General features: G+C 43.6%; 2 protein-coding genes across 2 annotated transcripts; both read right to left on the bottom strand.

Annotated features, from left to right (window-relative positions):
• Positions 1-1,504: 1,504 nt before the first annotated feature.
• Positions 1,505-19,970, bottom strand: nrip2 (nuclear receptor interacting protein 2). The gene is made up of 6 exons (XM_079294552.1): positions 19,461-19,970; positions 7,800-8,099; positions 5,780-5,862; positions 5,070-5,176; positions 3,327-3,379; positions 1,505-2,477 (listed from the first exon to the last, which is right to left on the bottom strand). The coding sequence occupies exons 1-6, from the start codon at positions 19,614-19,616 to the stop codon at positions 2,361-2,363; spliced, it is 816 nt and encodes a 271-aa protein (XP_079150678.1). The 5' UTR covers positions 19,617-19,970; the 3' UTR covers positions 1,505-2,360.
• A 937-nt stretch (positions 19,971-20,907) lies between these two features.
• On the bottom strand, positions 20,908-24,488 carry klhl42 (kelch-like family, member 42). The gene is made up of 3 exons (XM_079294158.1): positions 23,347-24,488; positions 23,083-23,276; positions 20,908-22,865 (listed from the first exon to the last, which is right to left on the bottom strand). The coding sequence occupies exons 1-3, from the start codon at positions 24,108-24,110 to the stop codon at positions 22,411-22,413; spliced, it is 1,413 nt and encodes a 470-aa protein (XP_079150284.1). The 5' UTR covers positions 24,111-24,488; the 3' UTR covers positions 20,908-22,410.

Here is a 24,488-nt window from a genome sequence, read left to right as displayed (position 1 = left end):
CTTGAGTGGGTTCCGCTCTAACAAGGTTTGTTGTAATGTCGCGTACCTGTGATGTTCTGCCCTTGTGTTGTGTGGCTTACCGATGCCGGGAGCTGTCACACTGAGGCCTAACAGGAATAAATAGCATCCTCTGACAGCTCTGACAAGATGAATGCGGCGTGAGAGGAAGCAGCCGCGTCAACCCAGAGATGAAATACTAATCGAATGCAGATGTGTCCCCGAACAGAAAAAACAGGATTTCTTTCGTGGTGACTCATTTTGTCAGACATTTCCTCAGCTGTCTTCCTGCAGGTTTACCATCTGGTCTCATTCGTTTTGCCGTCTAACATTGTGTTTCACAGTGGCATCTGGAATATAATAATATAATGAGTCAAGTCTCACATTTGAATACCAGAGATGTATTCAGTTGGTTGCAATCTGCGACCTCGCCACGAGATACCACTCAATCCTACACACTGCTCCTTTAACTTGAGATTCGCTCTGACAGACTTGACCTGGACTGTGTTCAATCTGTGTCATTGAAGAAGGGCAACAGAGCCTTCGTTGGTCAGAGGGGTCAACCGTCGAAGCCCCCTGATGCTGTGGGAACATCTGCTTTCTCTCTTCTTTATATAGCAGGGTGTACCAGTGAAGGGCACATACAGTACAGGGGTGTTTGGAAAGTACTGACCATGGGAATCAATGTGAGGTCCAATAAAACGTCTTCTCGTGGAGCCCTCCCACAACCAGTCTGCTGGCTCCCTTCATTCAGACAGATGGAGATTAGAGAGTTTAAACTGCTGCCCTTTCACATCATGTTGCTCTCCAAAAAGGCCCGCCGCTCCTCCGCGCTTCGTCAGGTAATAATGAGATTATGAATGCAGAGTTAGCCAGAATACATATTTTTATTAGGCAGAGAAAATACTGTTCAGAAGAAGAGAAACACCAAAAATTAATTTCTGTCACACATCGATTCCTCTCATACGGCGTCGGAAGTTCACTAGTACATCAAAGAGAGACAGATCTACTGTAGCACAGTCAAAACGCACGGCACGGCTCAGGTGTTATTAAAGCACAGCATGATCTGAGGCAGTTCTTGATTCTCCACACTATGAAAACACCGAGAGACAAGAGAGGCAGGCGGCACTGTAGTCGGGGGTTTCTTGTGACAAACATGAGGCGTCAATGTGAATAAGGTCAGCCCCAAAATAAAAAAAGGTGATCAAAGCACAAAGAATACCAGCTTTCTGTATAGAGCGGAGGATGAGTTTTGGAGAGGGGCCTTGGCACAGAGCGCAGCCTCAGCCGAGCGATGAAGATCTCCTGATGAAGAGGGAAGGCAGCTGGGGTCGGCTTTTGGCAGCTTGTTCTGACTGAGCTCGGTGTGCCGGTTTGGGGGAAGTTAGGACGTAATCCACTTTTTCCCATGTGAAACATAAGCTAAAACAAGGCATGAAAAAAAAAGAATAACCTGCTTCGACTCCTAACCCCCCCCCCCCCCCCCCCACACACACACACAGCTCCTTCACAATCAGACTAGTACACAAACATGCAGACTTGTACAAAGGCAGAACTTTACAAAGTCATGCAGATGGAATGTTTTGATGTTTCTGTAGCCGAGTCAAATATGGCCGGACGTCTATTTTTATTAGAGGGGGTTTACAGGGAACTGTAATTCAGTCGAGGCTGTCGTGGAAGACTGGGAGTGAGCTCCTGGAAAACCACATCAGTCTTTTGATGGGGAAAGAAAAAGCAAAGGGGCTTTACCGAGCTGAATAGAAGTACATCAGAAAAGGTGGCGTTTTCCTCAGATCTCTTTTTAAAATCCCAGACGAGAACCGGTCCTTGTCTCCTAAAGAGGTCGCCGGATCCAAACCTAATCACACAAGACCTCAAAAAAACCTCTCAAAATTTCCTTCGAGCACACTGGAAAGGGGATCCTGAGCACCGACACTTTTTTTAGACAAGTTATGTTGATTCTTAAAGGAATAGTTTGACAATTTGGAAACACGTTGATCGGCATTCTTGATGAGACGGTGAGAAGATGCTACCTCTCTCATGTCAGTCTGTACGTTAAATATGACAGCAATTACCTTAGCTTAGCATAAAGACTGGAAAAGGGGAAACAGCGAGCCTGACTGTCTGAAAGTGAAATTAAAAAACAACAAGTTGAGTTTTAGGTTCATTTGCTAGCTGTTAAACTACTTGTCTGACCACCTTTATTATACAAATTCAACTTGATGTATTCAGTGTTTGTAGGAATTAAACTAAGGTGTAACACGTTTACTCGTGAGCTTTAGAGCTGCTCGTAGGTTTGTTACCTTTAAACAGAGCCAGGCTAGCTGTTTCCCCCTGTTTCCAGTCTTGCTCACAGTCAGTGCTCACAGGTTCTCGTTGGGGTCGCGTTGGCACTGGCTGTCGGTCGAAGGGTTCAGGAAGGGCAGCTCCTCGCCGCAGCCCTGCAGCTTCAGGACCCGACTGCTCAGGTCCAGGCAGCACTGTGAGAGGAAACACATCGGGGAACATCATTAGTGGTACATCGGTGGTTCAGGGTAAAATAACTGCAAGAAGGTTGGGAACCATCGTGCTTCATGACCACACAGAGGTGACACGATGTGTCAGTGGACAGAAGTTTAACAAACAAAACAATACATTCTTTTTTCCTGTTCTACGTCATCCTAAATTGCCCTGAAGTCTCTCGTTGATTTGATTTTAGGTGGATATTAAGCAGATGCAGCTGATGTAATGCTGAAGCTAGAGGGGCTCTCGGAGAGTTCAGACCTCCGGCAAGGCCATGAAGTGAAAAAGAATACGTGTATCCGCCCCATGATTCTAATACGCTCCCAAATTGATTGGGTTTTTCCTTGGTGTGTGCTACACCCTTGCACCAAGTTTCATGAAAATCAGACGCGTAGTTTTCCTGTAATCCTGCCGACGAACCCAAACCGAGAACATAACGAGATCACTGCCTTCCGGTTGCCAGTGAGTCTTTTTACGAGGTTTAAATTGCATTTTCAAATGTGCAATTTCAAAAATTCCACCTCACAAGATGTCCTCAATTCGCTGTTATCTGGGTTTTACTTGCACGGTGGGGATCGAGCAGATAGCTGGGCCACTAATACCGCCACCAGCCTTTCCCCTTTGATAACACCACATCTCCTTTTAGCAGTGTGTGCCTCCATCTTTCCCCCTGAAATTATATTTATTTCTCTTCTACAGTTTTCTTCTTTTTCTTTCCTTTTTTGCTTATTTTTAAAAGCCGTCTCAGGAAGCTGGCCCTTTAAAAAACACACACAAAATAAAAGACAAGGCATTGAAAATATTAGCAAAGCAAATGAGGACCTTACTTTAAGTTCCAACAGAGTCTGAAGACCGAGGCTCAGCTCACACGCCTCATCCTCTGAAAGTGGAAAAGGGAAAAGGAGCGATAAGAGGAGAGAAACTGAATTTTATGAAACATGCATGAGCCTGAATCCAGGTTAAATCCCCAACACAACTAAATAATTCATTCTTATGTTAAGTGCTGATCAGTGTATCATTGTGAGGACGAGTTTCGAAGCAGCGAAGTGAGAGTTTAATGTCCGTGAGAGAGTCTGGCGCTGGGATTGAATTCCAGTCATCGTTCAGTGAAGCGGAGGAATTAACGAGTAGGTCCAGACAACAAATGCAGCATAAATAATTGTGTGTTTTTGTCTTGTTCTTCTATCTTTGTGAGGACCAGATAACAAGGGGACGGTCAGGGGAAATCAAATCAAGGATAATATTTCAGTAACTTAATGGTTTGGGGCTCTGGAAGTAAAATCTGACTTTGAAGGAATACTTTGACTTTTTTGGAAATACATTAATTGATGTTTTTGCTGAGAATTAGATGAGACGTTTGATACCACTCTCACATCCAAACGGTAAATATGAGATAACAGCCAGCAGCTGTTTAGCTTAGCTTAGCATTAAGATTAAGGGGGAACGAGCCTGGATCTACCTGCCAACAACTCTAAAGCTCACAAATTAACACTTTATTTTAGATTTAATTTAATCTGTGTAAAAAACAAAGAGTGAAAATGATATATGATGTGTTAATAAGTGCTTAGCTTTAGTGCGCTGGCTGGCTGGTTGCTTTCCCCCTAAAAACCCCCCGTGAAACAGCGTCGTCGTCGGTTGGATTCTCTGTTGATGAAGTTTGGTTCTTGTTGGCAATGCTTCTTCTGTGTCTGTTCAGCCATGATGACGATTGCTGCTCATGATAATCATCGTCCCACTTGGTCTTTTTCTGCAGCAGGGGATTTCCCCTGTGGAGAAAGCCACCTGACGCTCTCAGTACAGAAGATGTAAACGCTTTTATACGACATTATTGTGCTGCATTGGCAACATAAATTGGAAAAGATCAGCAAAACAGACATTTATTTGCTTGAAAATATTGTTGATTCCTGCTTTGACATGTTCTTCTCTACCCAGCTGTTATTTCATGGTTATTTCTGCCTGAGTGCTTTGAGAGGACATGAAAGTATTTGCTGTCTGAATGTTAAGTAGAGAGACGAGCTCGTATCAAACTCAGAATCTCTTTTAACAGAATCTGTGCAGAGACGACGCAGCAGGTGAATTCATATTTCTCTGCTCCACTTCAGACGCCACCATGACCTTCCTTCACAATTGTGCTTTTGAATGGAATATCTTAACAGCTGTTGGATTGGTTTGACATTTGGTCGACATTTCTGTCCCCCTCAGGATGGAATGTAATCACTATGGCTCTAGTTTTTGCGGTGTGTTCAAGTGCAACCTTTTGGCGAATACACAGGCGATGTGAAGGCAACGCAACAAGCAGCCTTTTTTTTTGCCGCTAGCTCTTCGATGTTGCAAATACCTGCAAAATGTAAGACTTTCCCGTCGGCCTCAGCTGTACTGAGCAAATGTTAGAATGCCAACACGCTGACCTAAGATGGTGAACATTGTAAACATTATGCAGTGTGTTGGTAGCGTGTTAGCATGGTGACATTAACATTTACAGCCTCACAGAGCTGCTGGTTGTAGACTATATACATACATATGTATGTGTGTATATATATATATATATATATATATAGTGTGATTCTTACCTTTGACGAAGGCCGAACACTGGACCGTCTGTCTGCCCAGCTGCAGCTGCAGACCCGTCACTGAGCTGCTCCCACCACATGGTGAACCGTCCTGAACGGGAACCAGTCTAAGAACACACAGACGTAATATTTCATTTCATTTTATACTCTAGCTGTCTCCCACAAACAGATTTTTTCATTATGTGGCACTATGAGCTTTCTATTAAAATGTCAATCAAAAGTTTGTGCTTTTGGGATTTTATTAACATTTTGGGGACGAACAGAACACCAATATTAGAAGCCTTTACTTTTCTTTGATTTAAGCTCATTTGACCTTAATATGAGAACAAAATGTCACAAGCCAGTGCACAGACTCTGATCTGAAGACTGAGCTTCATTTGGCATTTAAATATCTTTCCTCAAAGATGAAGGTGCTGTCTGGTCTTTTAAGTATCTGGATAAAAAGCTGCCTTAAGAGCTTATAATGATCATGACTAAATCCCTCCTAAAAGCTTATATCTTTAGCCAATTATTTAAATGTTCCTTCTATTCTGATTCCTGTTATCTACAGACCTTTTTTTTATTGATTTTACTTTTTTAAAAATTCAGCATAAAAACAGATTTTCCATCAATGTTCGGTGTTTGCTTTTGGTGGATATTACTGTCAAAGACGGCAGGTACGCTGTACGTGTGGTGAGTGTGTTTGCGGTTAAGAGCAGCGGTCTTCTCACCCCAGCCTCTGGCAGCAGGAGCTGGAGACGTGGTTATGTTGGCTGCCGGTGTTGATGGATGCCTTGACTTCACTCTCGCAGCACTGCGGGGAAGACGGAGGGAGGATTGTTAGTGTCACAGTGTGATTTTTCCACTTCCGTTTGGCACCGCAGCACGCGAGGAAACAACCAGTCAGTCACATGAACACAACTCTGGGGAGCCTCTGAAACCCACTCATCTCTTTTTCTTTTGAACTAATCCGTTCTGCTCCCACTACGCTTGTGAAGCTGCCAAACTGAAAAACAAACTCCAAGTCGACTGTGAATCCAACAAAACAAATCTCCCATTGGTGGCGTGTTTCCAAGCAAGCCCTTGTTTTTGTGGAAGGTTTGCTTCAAAGGTTTGGTTCAAATGTGATTTGGTGTTTGTAACTTGATATCTATTGATTCTGTGTTTGACTCTTAGATCACTATTTGTCCGTTAGATGCTGCAGGCGTTTGGTCCAACAGTTCATCATCAAGTTAAATATAAACCAACAAGGACATTCTGTGTCCACCAGTACGGATCAGAGATCAAGAGTTGTATTATTAGCTGATGTGTTAACTTCATGTTGCTGACTCTGTATCCCGAATAGATGCCGATTGTTCAGTTTGTTGAGTGCACTTTGATTTTTCAGACTTAATGATCTCAAAAGCATCACCAGAGCATGAAATATTAACCAAGTGAGTCATATGTGCATTTAACTCATTAGTCCAAGCAAACAGCTCCACGCTGACGCACGATTCATTTACAAACTATAAACACTGTAAAACATTAAAACATTGGCCATTGAAATATATGAATGAAAAACAATAAATACAATTCTCTTTAAGTCATAAACAGTTGCCTTATATTAAGAGATTTAATCACATCTTCTGTGGTTTTTACTGTTCAGCACCTGATTCCTGACAATGTGTCTGTAAATCTTTCTCTCTCCATCATCAATCAATAACTTCTGCACTTGACCTGAGGATAATCCCCCCCCCCCCCCCCCCCCCTTGGAAATAGACATGGTCAGTTGAGCCTTGTGTTGATCCCTCGCTCTCTGCACAGACTGAACTCAGCCTCCTTTATCCTCGCCGGCTTATCAGCAGGCCCACAAACCTGCTCTTTTGTCTCAGTCCCATCCTACAGTTTAAAAATAGCTGCCGAATGAGTAACGGAGGAACACTTTGCATTTAATAAGTTGATGATGAAACCGAGTGAAGCACAATGAGTAATAGGGGGGGGGGGGGGAAACGCTGAATCTACAAGAACAGTCTGAAGTGGACGACTAAAATAAAGCTGTATACTTTTAACATCAAAGAGAACAGCAGCTGTTTGATCAATGTCTTGATTTCTTTCGAAGGATACAATGGGCTCCGTCCTTGGTGTCATTCCTTGCTGCAATTATTGCTCATCAGAATCCAAAATGTTAAAATATTAGCTCTTTAGCCCCTGGATGTGGGCTAAGTGTTGCATATTGGCACCATATATATCCAGTGTCTTATGTGAGCAAGTGGGGAGATCATGCGTCAGCTTGGTCATGCATCGATTCCTTTGCTCACTAGTGTGCAATGTTCTCAACCACTGATGTGTACATATTGCTGTGCTGTCATCTTTACTGGAATTGCAAATTCTACATAAAACCAGGCCAACCCTGATTCCGTTGTTATTAAAAGGGATTTAGCAAGCAACACTAAGGTAAAAGCAGAGGTTTGTGGCCATAAATTAAGCTTTATGTGGGACTGCCACTGCATCAGTGCTAGTGGGCCTAAGCGAGAGGGCTGCACACATTTTAATGTCAATTTACACATTTTTTCCAGTTTTTTCTCCTGAGATCCACACAGTTGGACTCTCAGTCGCCATGACTTAGCACTCTATTGTTCTGCTCCATCCAGACAACCACTGGATCCTGCCAAGCTTTTCATGGTTTGTAACGGGAGATTAAACAAAGAGTGGGCTTTAAGGGATGAGTCACGGGAGCAGAATGGTGCCGTCTTTGTATCGCCTCTCGTTTACCTTGCATTGAACAACCAGAGCTGTGAGGAGGGTCGAGCTCTTCTCCGCCATCTGTCTGGCTCCGGCTTCGCTGCTGTCGTCCTCCTCGTCCGACCGTAGGCTCCTCTCGCTTTCCTCCAGAGACTCCCTCTCCTCCGTGGAGTCGTCGGCGGTGCTCTCGCTCCTCTCCTCGGCGTCGGCGGCTCCGTCCTTGTAGTCGGCCAGCGGGGAGCGATTCCTGCCGTTGGCGTCCCGGGCCTCCCCCCGCAGCCGCGTGATGTTTCCCTCCATTAGACGGCGCTGGACGATGCTGTGAGGTTGCTAGAGGGGGAGACACCAGAGAAAATGGCAGATGGAAGGATTTTTTATATACAAGCACAAAAAAATGACGCTTTCAACGAACTTAATAAAATCATGGAAAGGATTTCCACACGATTAAAATGCTTTCTTGAAGCAAAAAGCAATTATGTTGGTCCAATATAATTTACTTGGGCCGGAGCAACGTAATTTATTGGGGTTAGTCCAACCTATTTTACTTAATAGGTACTTAATAGGATTAAATTAATTAATTTGGGTTGGTCCAACTTAATTGACTATTGTATTTTTTACTAATGTAGAATAAGTCAAACCAACCCGATTAAATTGAGTTGGACACAACCCAAGTAAATGCGTTGAACCAACCCTAATAAATTAAGTTGATCCGACTCAAGTACTTTAAATTGGATCAACATAATTGTTTTATACTTAAAGAAAGCATTTTAATCATGTGGAAATCCTTTCCATGATTTTATTAAGTTCGTTGAAAGCGTCGTTTTTTTTAGTGTAGCAACAAGTGGAAATGGAATACGAGTCCAGTTTTACAACAAAACGGATCTGAACAATCCATGTTTTTATGATGGCTGGTACTGATGTTTTATAGAAATTCTTTGAGGATGCTTGTGCAAAAAATTCTAAAGAATTGAAGGTTACAGGTTCTCAAATGTGAGACTTTGCTGCACTTCTTCAGGTTACTGTAAATCGAATATCTTTGGGTATTGAACTGTTGGTCGGACAAAACAAGACATTTAAAGACGTCACCTTGGAGTCTGAGGAACTGGGATGGATAGTTCTCACTTTGTTCTGATGTTATAGACCGCAGGATTAACCGATTAACAAAATAATCAGCAGATGAATCAATAATACAGATAATTAGTAGCTGAGCCCTAGATATACGCTGAGTGAAAAGTCTAGACACTAAAAGTCACATCCAATCCAGGATAAAAGATTATCTGTAAATTCAGAAACATGAGAACGTGCTTCTCCAACAGCACTGATGAAGCTTATTTGTGCACATTTGTGCAGGCTCAGATCAAATCAGTTCCCATACAAACAGATGGTAGAATGAATCTAATCTGCATCATATAGGTGAACTACACTGACTGCTGTTGTTTTTATGTCAAGAGAAATACTGGCTTCATTTGTTCATGAGGTCTGGAGTAGCGCTTTAATTGGAGCATTAGAAGATTTCTCTCTAACTGAGTACCTTCCTGTTGCTCAACACTGCCAGTTTCTAAGAAATGCAGCTACACTTAATGAAGTTAGGAATTAAGGTGTCGGACAAATAAAGGACTGGTTCCTACTCTGCAGCTGCTGTGAGGTTGTGAGGTACAATGTGTGTTGTAGTTTCATTGCAAAGCTGCAACACAAGGGTTTAAGTTTTCTGCCTCCATTTCCAAAATCCTCTCACCATTAATGGTAAATACATTTCCCTTCCCACAGAAAGAGCTGTGAAAGAGATCCTTTGTGTGTATCAATTACTAATACATTGTAATGCAAATGACTGATCATGAATGATTCTTCCACGTGATTTTCACCGCCAATTACTGCATATGCATGCTATGCAGACTTCTGATTTATATATTATTCAAATTTGAGCTCTGGCATTGAGCGTAAATACAGCTTTCAGACTTGGGAACCTCCATAAACACACAAAAACATTGGTAACACTTAAGATTACGTCCCGCAACATGCAGCGTAATTCTTCCCAATTTACGAGAGTCCACCATCTTTGTTTGCTGGTGAAGTGAGTTAGTTCTTTCTGTCGGGGTCATACAGTAGCTGTTGTCTGTAGTTTTGGCGTTAGATCTGCTCGCTACCAGGAATTCTCTTTGGATGATTCATGCAGAAACACATTTTTAAGCCAAAAGGCATCACACTGTAGCAAGCGGAGACCATTTTCACTGTGGATGCGCAGGTGGGCTGAAGATTGAAGCCAGCGTAGCATCGGCTGTGTCATTTCAGATCCTCCTCCTCCTCCTCCTCCTCCTCCTCCTCCTCCTCCTCCTCCTCACAAAATAACACGCTGAGATTTAAATTGCTAACTTTAGCTTCAGCGGGGGAAAGAAATGGCCTTCCAAACTACCTGAAATACGGGTCACATTATCATGTCATGAAAGCCAATTACTACTACTTTCAGGTCATCAGTGTCAGCAGACAATACATAAATGACAGAAACAAAAATACAGACAAAACAAGACAGAAAAAACAAATTATAACACAGAAATACACACAAAATAATCCAAATGTGCATAGTAGTAATGGCAAATGGCAAATGTTTATTTAATATTTATAACATATATTACTACATAATAATATGGAAAATATATTGTCTATATTGTTATATTCCTATATTGTAACTTCTGCACAATGTTATGTCTTATGCATGGAAATAGAATATTTTATTTCTATGGTCTCATCTCTTTTCCTTTTATGCATTTTGCAGCATCATTGTTGCAGACAACGTGAGTTTACTTTTCATTTCTGAAGTGAAGAGGACGTTTTGAGAAGTCCGATTTCATGGAAACTCGTCCCCCGGACCAAAGCGTTGCAACGACTGGCTGAATAACCGCCTCACCAGCCAACATCGGCATCTGTAGAGCCATAAAGTCACCGTTGTGAGTATCTTGGTCGAATGCCAGTCTCAGAAAGGACTTCCCCATCTGTCGACCCGTTGTTCTCACTATGCTGTGTCTGTCACACAGCCTTGAATTTCTACGACCTCCCTCCATCTCTCTCCTCTTTCCGCGACACGTTTACAGAAATTGGTTCACTTCACAAACGTCCAATTGTCAAAGACAAAGACAAAGACAACCTTCTTTTGTCTGTGAGGGAACTCCAGCAGCAGCTGTGATTGTTTGGCTCTGACCCGTATGACGATATTATAAGTTGAGATAAAATAAGGATGGAAAAGATTCTCTCCCCTGGTTTTTTTTCCCACATTACTGGTCATTATTTAACATTTCTGCTCAACATGCGCATAGCAAGGCTCGATTCTGCCGGTAAAGTATTCCTGACTGGAATTTAAATCAAGGACGATTTCATGGGTGGGCAAGCAGCAAGGAGAAGGAGAAATATGGAACAAAAAAGAAGAAAAGGCATCGAGCCCCGAGAGACCGAGGCGATGCAACCTTAACATGGCTGTGATAATGATCTCTGAGGGATGCCTGGCTTTAATACAACACCTCTACAGATCGTGGAGAAGTCATTTTTGACTGTCTGCCAGGTCGAAGAGAACTGATTCATTTTGGGAAAAAAATCAAACGCTGTCAATCCACTCTCTTCCTGTCCAAGCTGGAAAACAACACTTCAAACTAGTGATCACCACCGTGTCCATTTCGTCCATTCCTTCCTCTCCGAGCTCCAGCTGTGGCCCAGCTCTTTTATCTCTCCTCATCACATCTCTCCTCTTTGCATCCCTCATCTTTAGATCTCTCCTCTTTAGCTCTCTCCTCTTTGTTCGTATTACCTTACCACACATCTCTCCTCTTCCCTCTCCCTCTCCTCGTATCACTTCTCATCTCCTCTTTTATCTTTTTCATTGTAATTATTGGAAATCAAAACAAACCCCGGGCGTAACATAAAAACAATTGTAAAAGCAATCTTCTCTGCAGGAGCTCTTCACATTGAGCTCGTTGACGCATGAACTAATCAAATTCAATCAGCAGCTCCTCTGTAGACTCGATTGTTGTTTTGTTGTTGTGTTCTCGCCATCGGCCTCTTCCTCGTCCTCTCTGGCAAAATCACACATTTATTAACAGCAATTATCCTCTTATGCAAATTAGGGAAGAAACAGCTTATTAAAGAGGGAACAATGACAGATTAAGGTTTATATATATTTGCTAGTGGGTGAGTCAGCAAACGCGTGGAAAATATTATTTTAAGGTAATTCATTGTTAAGTCCGGTGGCATAGAGAAGCATGAGAAGTAGGGAAATTATGTCAAGACCTGACGGTTTGGAGAAGAAGGGGGAGGGAGAGTTTGCTCTCATGAGACTTCAAAGATTGAATCTGATAGACACAATGAACACGATGTGATTTCATTTCAATGGTGGGCGTCTGTTTCGTTGCTGCCCAGACTGCTCTGGAGTCAGATCGAGAGCAAATCACAACATCGAGCTGCTTGCAGTGTTGCCTCATAGCGATCTTTCACCTCACAGGCTGCAGGTTTGTCTGTTTTTTGATGGAGTGCAGAGGTTTTTGAACTGTAGGGCAGGAGAGAGGAAGAGACGTGAGGCAAAAATACTGTGAGAGAGTAAAATGGAGGCAATTAAGGTACTTTAAAACCCGTAGCGTCTAATTGCCGCAATTTATGTCATAACTCAGTCAAATCTGAACACACGGACACAATACACATATTTTGATCTCCGATTCCCATCACAAAGAAACATCTAAAAGTCTCCTCACTCCAGAACTTCAAAGTATTCTTCCATATTAAAAGTGATTGTTGTCTTTAAATCCGTGGCTACAATGGAAAGAGTTTATCTACACGATGCAACCTGCTGTGTGCGCTTCATAGACAGTGAATTGTTTTATTGTTGAAGCATGCTGAGGTGAAATTGGCATCACGAGGTGTAATCTGTCTGTCCATTTTTCTCAGCACGCAGAGGGATTTTGGACGATATTTTGAATGTTTCACAGATATTGCGGCACCCATCGTTTATCACGTTTAACAGATAATTAATGGCATTGATTTGATAATGAGGCCACCAGAGAGCTCCCTTCTCTTTGCTGAAACATCTTCTGTTGAGTATGAGTTCAGGATTAATCCCTGTATGCATGTGAGAAGCGGATATTGATGAATGTTGCTGGCTTTTCGTTGGAAAACACATGAAAAATGCTTTTTGTAAGATATCGCACAAAGCGTTGTGTGAGGATACATTGAACCAGGATGCTAGTGTGCGTGTGAAAAGCTCTGAGAGACACTGTGTTCCTCTGTGCCTGTTGCTGATGCTGCTGATGTGCGCCCTGTGGTGACCCCTGAACACTAACCAGTCCAAACCAGTCCTCAAGATAACTGTTAATGTCTGACGCCAGCATCCTCCTCCTCCTCCTCCTCCTCTGGCTCTCTTTCCAAGTTTCTTTTTCTCTGCATTTATCCCTCTGTGAGTCAGATTAGAGGCTCATTGTCATGGACTAATTATCTGAGTGCAACAGGCAGCTGTCTCTCTCTCTCTCTCGCCCTCTCTCATTCTGATAGAGGTCCCCAGCGGCTGACTTCCTGTTGCACCGTCCAGGAGGCTCCAGCAGCTTCACATCTGCTGCCTCTCTGCCTCCCCCAGTTCTCTCTCTCTCTCTCTCTCTCTCTCTCTCTCTCTCTCTCTCTCTCTCTCTCTCTCTCTCTCTCTCTCTCTCTAAATCCTGCACGAAAAACAATTTTCATCTAAAAACCCCAGTAAATAAAAAGTAATTAATCAGTGAAATAAAACAGATGTGGTCACCAATTAGCGCTGCGATTTTTCAATTCGTTTTGGTCCCATTTGGGCATTTGCTGTAACGCTGAACGATTAGTTCATGAATCTATTTTTATTGTCAATAAATGGTTCATTCATTGCTCAGTGTCTATAACACGTGTATTCTGATGTTTTTATCTTACTACATTCAGTTGGTGAATTGATTGGTCCATCGTGAAGCATCCTTGTTTGTCACCTCTCTAATACATGTTCGTTAAAGCTACGGGCAGAAGTGGGTTAGCTTAGCTTAGCTTAGCACAACGACCGGCCTCTGTCTAAAGAAGAAGGAAATCCAGCGACTAGCTGCCGAGACGAGTTTAGCAAGGAAGCAAAAAGGCGTATTTCCTAAAATGTCAAACTGTTCCTTTTTTTATCGTAATATTAGTACGGTAACTATTTTGAGTCTTGATTTAACAAAATGGCGATTTTTGGAACAATAACTTCATAAATAATCCCAATGAAGTGGTTAATCGATTACTGATTCAACAGAAAGATCATTTATCAAGCTTCAGAATGTTTTTCCCTGATCTTTTTCTACATTGAACATCTTTCGTTTGTACCAAACAAGCTATTTGAAGACATCATTTTGGAGTCATTGTCATTCTTTTTTTCAATTTTATAGACTAAATGAATAGTTGATCATCAAAAATGTATCTATATCTAAAATAATCATCAGTTGCAGACTTAGTCAGCCATCTTTCTTCCACCACCACATCCAGATGTATTTTGTTAATGTGAATTATTATTTTCTGTGGATTTCTGGGAATTCTGGACTTTTCCCTTCAAATATATTCATTAAAAACACCAATATTACATTTGAATCCACTTTTGAGGGCGAGGTGTCGTTAACCAGCACCAACAAATGCACAGCACCTCTTCTTCCTCCTCTCTGTCTCGGTGTCGTGGGTCCTCTCCTCTGTTGTTGGGGTTGTTTTGTCGTTTTAGTTTTCTCGGGTATTTTTAGTCTTTCTACACAGCACTGAGGGAGCAGCTGAGGAAGTGTTGCCGCCCATCCACAGCTCCAGATGACACACAGGGAGACAGCTTTACCCTAACCTCTCTCCAGCCCACCTAATTGTCCCCGAGCTAATAATACAGCCTGCACCCGATTCTAGCATTGTGTGTTTTGGAGGGAGCAGGAAACTCCCCAGAGCCCGGCGCTCACACCGAGTGACATTGTCGTGTTTGCTTTTCACTTTCAAGTGCTACTTTGTCTTCTGGGGAAAATAAACAATCGAGTTTGTAAAGTGAATCTGGATGAAAATAAAAAGCTGGTTTATCTATATTTAAGAAATGGGTTTTTTGGAACATAATGGACAAAATGTTGAGTAAATCAGGACTTAAGTTGTATTTGATGCTCTTAAATGTGCCGACGTTTGACACGTGACCCAGTTCTGTAGCTTTTGATCATCCTCAGAAAGCACCTGGAGACTGCAATCTCTCAATTAGACAGGCTTTCACTCTCACACACACACACGCACGCACGCACGCACACACACACACACACACACACACACAGTCTTCCGACTCACTCATCTGTAAGAGAGCAACATGAGCAAACGGACAACTGAGCTGCAGGAGAAGAAGAAAGAGGCTTCAGTCGGTGTTTGCAGCACAATTCGACTTCAACTTCAGTGTACGAATTAGCTGATTTAATTTCATGAAAGAATAGTTTTAGTATTTTGGGAAAGACGCTTATTTGGTTTCTTGCAGACTGTGACATCTCAAAGGTAACCAGCAGCTGCTTAGCTTAGCTTAGCATAAAGACTGGAAACAGGGGGAAACAGCTAGCCTGGCTCTGTTCAAAGGAAGGGAAATCTGCCTGCCAGCACCTCTAAAGCGCACTAATTATCATGTTGTCTGTTTAATCTGTGGGTGTTAGAGGGATTAGTGGTAAATGAGAAAATGTTTGTGGGATTTTCGATTGTTTTCTTGTTGTTTGGAGTTCGTCATTTCGGTAACCTCAATGACCTTTCATCAAGAGCAGCCTGTCAAATAATTTAATTAGTTTGAGTTTCACTGAAGAAGGCTTTTATGACCTCAACAAGACAATGAATACTTAAAATGTTTGGTATTAAATCGGAAAAAATATATTTTTTTGATTTTTTTAAGTTGGAGGCTTCAACGTAGAAATGAAAGACATCCGATTGGGGTATTTTTTGACAGTGATCATTCCTCTTTTACGTTTATCGTCCTCATTTTGGCGCAGAGTAAATGTCGAGAGTGTACAGTAGCACACCGTGAGATTACGCAGTGGTTACACAACAACTCATGCTGAGCTCAGGTGTTGATGTAAGGCTCTGATGTTTCCGACCCAATAACCCAAACACACACGCAGATCTCATTCCCTCCAGTTCACTCTTCTTACATTTCACACCCGTGTACCAAAGCCCTACATTGTGTTACGTAACACGTCCCCAGTAAACCGTGCTTCCTCCATGACCCCCCATCTCCTGCCGTCTCTCTCCTTCCCCTCCATCGCTCTGCGTTAGAGCGCTGGATTTTGCCCTTTTCATGCTCACTGCTCCACTTGCTTTGCAGCACAACATGGCCGGAGTGATGCTGCTGCTGCTGCTGCCGCTGAGAGTGAGAGGACCTCGGGCTAAACGGCAGCAAAACAAATTCACTCTTACATAACAGGCTCTGCTGCTGAATTACACACTGGACAGGCCAGCGAGCAGAAATTAAGAGGAAGGAAGACGAGGTTACAGCCAGTGTTTGTGTCTGGCACAGGAACCGAAAACAATCCACCATCTTTGCTGATTCTGTTGCAGCGCACCATTCTTTTGAATTCAAAGAATAGCTTTATTTTGGGTTTCTTGCAGAGAGTAAGATGAGTAGATTGATGCCACGCTCACATTTCTGTCTTTAAACTTGTATTCTCTCTAATGGCCATCAGGGGGCGACTCTTCTGGCTCTTCAACAGTAATTAGACTTTAAAAAAATACTGTAATATAACTGGAAAATGGGAAAAATAACAGATTTGTAGTCAAACGTCCTCCAGACAAACAAACGTATCCGCTTCATCCCGATGATCTCATTTTTGTCGGTGAGGGTTCGGCCACCTCAGGAACACATCATGCTTTCTTTTCGTTTGGTGTCTATTCAGAGCCTGAAAGATGTCGCTGGCTGTCTGCAGCGGAGACACACAGACGCTCTGTGTGTCCCAAGTTCCCAAAGCTGGACTTCATCATCTCGTTAGATGACATGCACATCGCGCTGAGCTTCCCGTGGCCACAGCTGCCCCACAAATTGTGTTTTAGATAACGAGTGAGATGAGCTTCATTCCGTCTTCAAGGAGAAGATAATTGGTATTATGATAAGAGTGTTCGGGGCCTGCAGGTTGAGTCACAGGCTGCCAGTAGATGAGTTCAACATTACGCTCCTTCAATCTAATAGAGTTTTGGGGACTATTATCTTGTCTTGGATTATTCTTTTCCTTTTATCTTTAATAGTGTTTCGATGTGCAGTTTTGGTTTGAGATGAAGCCAAAACATTATAACTTTTGTAATGTCGTTTGTGTGCAGTTTCATTCTTCATCTAACTGCTTCTTTTAATGGACGGAATATAATTCAGGCTGCAACTAACCTGTTATTCTCTTGATCAAACAATTTATCCTTTTTCCACCAATATTTGCACGTATATGCAGGTTTGTTTTAACCCTTTCTGGTGTGGCACTGGAAACAGGGTTAGTTAACAGTAAAATGTTTCAGTGTTTACTTCTTCTTTCACATCTGTTACTTATTCAGTCTCTCTTTCAAACTCAACAAACCAGAGTTTGTGATTGTTGGAACAGTGGAAAGACTAAAAACCGACAGCTTTGAGTTTTATTTAGTTTCTGTCGTGTCCTTCGATGATCAGCAAAGTAACTTCACCGTTAAAGTGATTGCTGTCTGACTGGAGTCTGGTGGCTCTGAGGAGAGCGTATTAATTGTATGTTTTGTACGTTATTGAATTATAATATTTGTCCGATTCAACGCTGGTCACATGGCATCGCACCAGAAAAGATTAGCATGTCCACCCGGTTGTCATGTGACCATCAATGCAGATTACTGCAGAGTCGTTTGTCCTGGGAATAAATGCTGATTGTAACATTTCCCAATAAAGACAAAAGCCAGATTTCAGTGTCAGTGGGCTTTTTTGTCCGGTGGGAAAAGAGCTTTAGATTAATCCCCTCGGGACCATGAACATTTGTGCCAATTTTCAAGGCAATCCGTCCAAAAGTAAAGATATATTTTAGTCTGGATAAATGCCAATAATATAGCTGAAATAACATCAACTTCTTATTGGCACACTTGCCGTTTTAAATGATAGGCTACCTCTGGAACACGGGGTCAATAAAGGAAGGAAGGAAGAGGGTGAAAACATATCTGTCATGAGATTACAAAAACATGTGACTCAGTGAAAGAAGAGGAGGAAGACGGTAGAATATTTTTTTTCCAGCAGAAAATGTTGGTATTAAAAGCTGGCAGGCGCACATGCATGTGATATTCACAGAGCACTGCTGGTGCTGCTTCACGGTGCCAGCGTGATTGTGTCGAGGCTCTTGGAGAGCTCTGGGGGATCTGGGAAGCTGTGAAATCAGAACTGTGTCAGAGGAGAGCTGGAGTGATAAATTGTTGAGATTATCACAGGGAGTACCTCCAGAGTTTAGATGTATAACGACATCTTTCTATCTGAGAGGTCTGCACTGTGCACGTTGCACCGTGCACCGTTACATGCTTTGACTTGACGTTTCCTTCCTCTTTGCAAAGTGCAAGACCCTGAATCTTTCATGACCCTTTACAAGTCTGCACTTGATGACTTGCAGTCGATGAAGTAGTGAATTTGTGCAGGAAATGGTGGTCATACATAAGAGTCAAACAGCAGCCGTCTCCTCTAAAGCTAATTTTCGGCAGAGTAGTCAATAATGAAAATAAGGGTTAGTTCTCTCGGCTCTCCACCGATAAAAAGGTTGTTTGAAGCCTTTTGTGGCTCCAGGCGGAGGTGAGTGGAATCTGATGAATTGACTCAAGTGATGTCACTTGAGTCAGTGTTGGTTTGGTCTGAAGACTAGAAGTTTGAAAATGTAAAAAAAATAATAAATCTGTTGGTGTGGAGTTAGAAAGACTAATTTCTGCTCGAGGCTACATTAGCCGCTACTAGCATAACGCGCCTGACTGAACTGTTGGCAGTCAAGTTGCATTGTGGGTAATGTAGGTGCCAGGTTTTAACAGGGAAGAAGAATGTATGAAATACATTTTGTAACCATGGCTTTGTATCTGCGTCTTTCAGAAGTGGCAACCGAAGTCTATCGAGAACAAATAAAGCTTCAGAGCTTATTTTGCAGCTTTTTGTTCACATCTTTCTCGTTTTTTACTCACTTTTAACTTATGTACTGACAGTCCCTGTAAATCTGCAACACTTTACAATCACATAAACACCTCCACCGTTTTCTACATCCCAAATACAATGTAACCTTTAAGTTGTTAATGTCTGTAAGACAGTATTATCACCCAGACCGTTTGTCCGGAGCGTGATCCATGAACCCCAAATTGCATGTGGTCAGTAAGGTCAGCTGGTTCAGTCAGCATCAATGTAGACTTGCTATTCCAGTCCTTGCTGATTGGTTTGGGATGGACCCTCGACGTGGACGCCCAAATGGAGTAGAAGTGAGCAGGGAGAGGGTTTAGGGGCTGGATTGGAATTTGGCTGATATCTCTGATCTGACATCTATTTTTTAGACTCTCCACCATTGTCACAGGAGTGCAATGCTAAATGAGTAAAGGACTGTTCTTAAATATGACATGCACAGATACCATCAAATGTTGACATCTACTTCCACTCTCACTCTAAGCACACATGCTCTCAACATCACGTAAATCACGACCCGATCGCCTCAAGCGCTGGCTTAGATTCTCTAAAAGTCCACTCACCAAGTCCTTCGACGTGCCCAGTCTCTTGAGCCCGTCCAGGGGCAGGAGGTCAGCCGAGTCCTTGTGTGAGAACTGGGTGGCCTGCTTCAGACGCCTCTGCTGGTGCAGGATGGCTTTATCCCGGATGGCTAGATCGCCTTTCTTCGCCTCGCTCATGGTCTCGGCACTCGGGTCTTTTTTCTGGTGCTGAAGCACAGAAGCACTTGAGACTGTAACCTCTCTGCAGCAAGACAGCAAGAGACAGAGTGGTTGTCCGCGTGCAGAGGATGAGAAACCCCCAGACAGCTTCTTTTTCTTTCTTTTTTAAGCTGTTCTTTTTAAGGCACAGAACAAACCTGCAGTTGTTGCCTCTTCCACCCTGTCTCTGCCCTCTCTGAAATGTTCTTCCCTCTGGGCTCGCTGTGCTGCCTCTTCCTCTCTGTGTGCGGTCCTCGGCTTGTCTCAGCAGCTTTAGGAGCTATTATCCTGTCCTGGATGCTCCTCTGATGTAGACGTGCATCTTCCTCACAGTGTCAAGATCTGTTCTGTCTGTGACAGAGGCTGTGGTGTAGGTCTGACTGAGAGTGTGTTATTTCCCCTCCCCTCAGTGCCGTCTGTCCTTGGATCTCTCTCTCTCTCTCTCTCTCTCTCCTCTTCTCTCTCTCTCTGAGCCCTCCTCTTTCTGTCACAGATGCATGCTCACCTCCCAATACAGAGCATATTTTCTCACTTGGCTCTCAGCTACAGACTGTATGCAGTATATAGAACATATCTGCTATAGAGCCACTGGCATACTGTCATCTATGCAGCTACAATATAAGAGCAGATCCTGTGCACAGTTTGCATATAGTCCTCTGAGCAGTGGAGGTGTGAGAGACATCTCTGTGCTGTGACCCCGCTCAGAGGATCAATCACTGATGCCCACGATTGATTTCCTCTCTGCCTCCCGAGTGGCAGCCGCTGTGAATTAGAGAAACCCAATTTTCAACCATCCATCAGTCTTTTCACACCAACAAAAGCTAAAAATATCAAATCCATCTGCGTTCGTGACCTCTGGACGATGACACATATTTGAAACGGCGATGATTCCGCCTACAGGTGCAGGGTTTCATGTGATGCCATCAACTTTGATTTTACTGTTTCATAGCAAATGCACGTTGATGCTAAAATGTAAGACACTTTTTTTAAATACATGCTTGTTATTTGAAGGAGAGATTCCTTGTGAAGGAGAAGTGGGAAACACTGTGTGCCTGCTGACATATTTATTTAGAAAGCTTGTGCTGCCCTCTGCTGGTCGCCTCTTCTCTGGATTTCTTTTGAGTCAATAAATCAATAAAGTTTTATTCATATAGCACCTTTTAAACAAAATAAATGCAATTTAAAGTGTTTTAGAAATGATTGACAAGAAAACCAGACAGAAAAAGAGAAAAGGGGAAGAGACAAATGCAAAGACTTTATTATTATATTACTGTAGTTTCAGATCCTCTGGAATTCTGTAAAAGCAACGTCACCAAATGTCACCAGATGTTTTCTTTAGCCTGAGATGCATCAGTATTCAGACACACTGAAGTCATAGAGGGACTCATGAAGCCTTTTTTGGAGATGTGATGTTGGTATCAAGTGTTTTGATGCGAACCCTGTTATGAATATTCCAGAGGGAGAAATACATTCAGGCATGTTTGACTTTGCTCATGTGGGATGGTATTTTCCAGTGTTTATGAAGTTTTGAGGACTGAGGACAGTTTTATATTACTGTAAAATATTTGGGTTTTGGTTGGTCACACAAAACATACAATCTTAAAAAGTCATCATGGACTCTGGGACATTGTGATGGACGAACCGTTACAGACAAAAACAGAGAATGCAGTAATGACGCATTATAAAACAGGACAAATAGCAAAACAGACCCCTGAACATCATCTTTATTGTCATCATGACCTAAATTCCCAAACAGATAAAAGTAATGCAGAGAGAATCTGAAATCCACTGAATCAAACATTGAAAGTGCTGCATTTACATGAAACTTCAGGATTTCAGAAATAGATTTTTGCTTTGAGGCTCATTAGTCTGCACACCCCCGTTCTTTAATCAAGGAACTGATTAGGACCTCCGGGAACACAGAACCTGCTTCAGCAGAGAGAACACAAGGAATTCAAAAACAGCCGTTTTGGTCAGTTGCTGGCAATGTAACGAAGTCTTGCATTTTGTGCTTTTTTCTTTTTGTACCACGTTCCATTAACTGAGGTTGCAGAAGGCACATCGTTCATTTCATGGAATTGCGCTTTAAGCTTAGCGTATCTCTGGATAAATAAGACAAAGTGTACACGCAACACCTTGAGCTCCCTCTGAGCCACTTCTCCTCACAAACCACAACTCGCAAGGAATCTTTTGTACCCATAGAACCGGCAGTGTAAAACCAAAGCCATTGTTCGTGATTATCTGCTATGTTCAGTTCATAAAGACAGGAAATGTGTTTTGGTTTCAGAGATATTTTAAGGTTTGTAGTGAACTGTGGATAAACGGGTACGCCAATGCCATATGTGGAGTGTAAACATTGTGGCCCATAGATTTAAAGCTTGCTGTTATGTAGCCCCAGCTTGGTTGAGTGTCATTTTTAAACACTGACGGTCAAATTATATCCACTGTGACTTTAATGTTTAATACACGAGAGGCACAAACTGGGGCTGTTCTGATGCTGTTGACCTATGGGCCAATGGCGCTTCGTCACTCTTCATACTTGTCATTGTAGCTTTTGTATTTGCATCCACAGCAGTATGTACAATGTAGTGCGCTTTTCTTTTCTTTTTGTCGAGGCACAAAGGTCACAGGGCGGTCCACCTGGCAACCGGACGCTGCTCCCACTCACGCCACAAAGCCCCATTGTGTGCGAGAACAAGCGAGCCACACACTGGCCTGTAGTAACGCCGCATGGCTTCCACCAGCTTTGAGTCTTTCCCATCAGCACTCTGGATCACAGCACGTTGGGGAGGTAAAGCGAACAGAGCAGCATGTTCTGACCCAGAGCCGGGAAGCGCCTGAAGGCCTCCCAGGCGTCAGAGAAGATGTTGTACTTGAGGAAGACGCGGTGCTCCAGGCTGGTGGGCAAGCTGACGTCCCGGCTCATGATGTAGATGCCGTCGTTGTGCAGCGTGCACGTCAGGTTCAGGCCCGACTTGGACGTGTTCTCCTTCAGCTGGACCCACTCGCCCGTGGAGACGTTGTAGGACTGCACCGTCAGCACGTCCTCCGTCTGGCTGGGACGCCGCTGCCGCTGGCCAAACTCCAGCTCGTGGGTGTAGCCGCCCACCAGGTAGATGGTGTCCTCCACGGAGAGCATCTGCTGCTTGCGGATGTGCGCCGAACATGTCCGAAACACCGTCCAGCTGTCGGAGGTGGGGCAGTAACGGAGGACACTTGTGTTCCTGTCTGTCAGACACAAAAAAGAAACACGTAAAAAACTCAAAGACGTGAACCATTAACAGCAACAACACTCATCCCGACCAAATAAGCAACACCGTAGCATCAAAGCACTTTAACCTCATGCAGACTTTCCACAGTATGCAGGACACAAGTGGCCATCATTGGTTTGTATTGTTTGTAGCACTGTGTGTGATAGTGTGACTGTATACTGATTTGAGTTCACCCCTTGCAGTGTATCCACCCATGACGTAGATCATCCCCTTGCATTCGCAGGCAGAGAACTCAGCCAGTGGGTCGGGCATGGAGGACACACAGGTCCACCAGTCCTGCTCGGTGCTGTAACACTCCACTGTTCCCAGACTCTGGCCTCCCACAGCGTACATCTTCCCTTGCACTGCCAGCAGCTTGAAGTTGGACCTGAAGGAGAGGATGCAGTAAGTGAAAACGTGACAGCACATAACGAGATATTTGAGAGGAATCGTTATACCTCTTCTGGTTGAGAGGAGCCACCTGGTTCCACTCGTTCCTACAGGGGTTGTAGCAGTGCACCGCAGAGATCTCCTGGCTGGTCATCCTGTAGCCACCGACTATGAACAGGTAGTTATCGAGGACAGCTGAGCCGTATCCTCTGACGTTGATCATATCTGGAGGCAGGTTGTTCGCGAGCGGTTTCCAGCGCTGCTCCACCTCTCCGTACCTCAGCATGGACCAGGGTTCATCCCGATCGGGCATGTCCAGGGAGAGACACGTGAAGTCTCCGATGGCCACCAGGGTGGCGGTGCCTTTCATGCGCATCTCCCGGACTTGCTCCCTGACAGCGGAGGGGAGGCTGCTGAACTCCGGCCGCTTCAGCATGGGATGATAGTAGCAGCTCATGTACTTGAGACACGCGTGGCGCAGATCGTGAGTCCCGTAGACTTCAGAGAGGCTGTACAGCTCCACGCAGTTGTCCAGGCGGATCTCCGAGGTGAGGAGCTTGAGGATGGAGGTGACCTGCAAGAAGGAGGCGGTCTCAATCAGGTCCTCCAGAGTCTCGTTGACAACCTGGACCTTGGAGGTGTTGATGAACTCCAGGACCAGCTCCAGACCGGGCACGCTGAGCCCCTGCAGCTGCACCGAGTCCTCCGTGGACTCCCTCATCCCGGAGCTGTACAGTGCACGGAAGTAGTCGCTCTTCTCTATCAACTTATTTTTATTCACCTCGTAGATCTTGTCATCCATGACGATGGCAATAATCTGCTCAGATGACATGGCGAAGCGTGTTGTTGTTTTTTATTCCAGGTCTTTTTTGCTTGCCCTGGCCTTTGTCAGCCTCCTCAGCGAGTCACTGTTTACATTTCACCTTTCGAGGGAGCCCTGTGACCGGTCTATATATGGTAATGTTCAGCCCATAGATAGCCATGGAGCAACTTTCGTTAGCCGTGGAAGCTAACGAGCTACTTCTACAGAGATCGGCTGCCAGATAAAACTAGCCAGAAGTACATTTTCCTCGGATTAGCATTCTTCGACAGTCCGGTAAAAAGTCGCCCCATTATCTAAAGACGATAGTTAAATACTGTAGTTTATTTCTGACACTGGCAGTAACCTCTCTCATTGCATTTTATTAGACTTTTGCGGGGCAGTGTTGAG

Source organism: Melanostigma gelatinosum (genome assembly GCF_949748355.1).
Source record: "Melanostigma gelatinosum genome assembly, chromosome: 22".
Taxonomy (NCBI): Eukaryota; Metazoa; Chordata; class Actinopteri; order Perciformes; family Zoarcidae; genus Melanostigma; species Melanostigma gelatinosum.
Note: the sequence above shows the minus strand (reverse complement) of the source record. Positions and strands in the feature narration are given on the sequence as shown.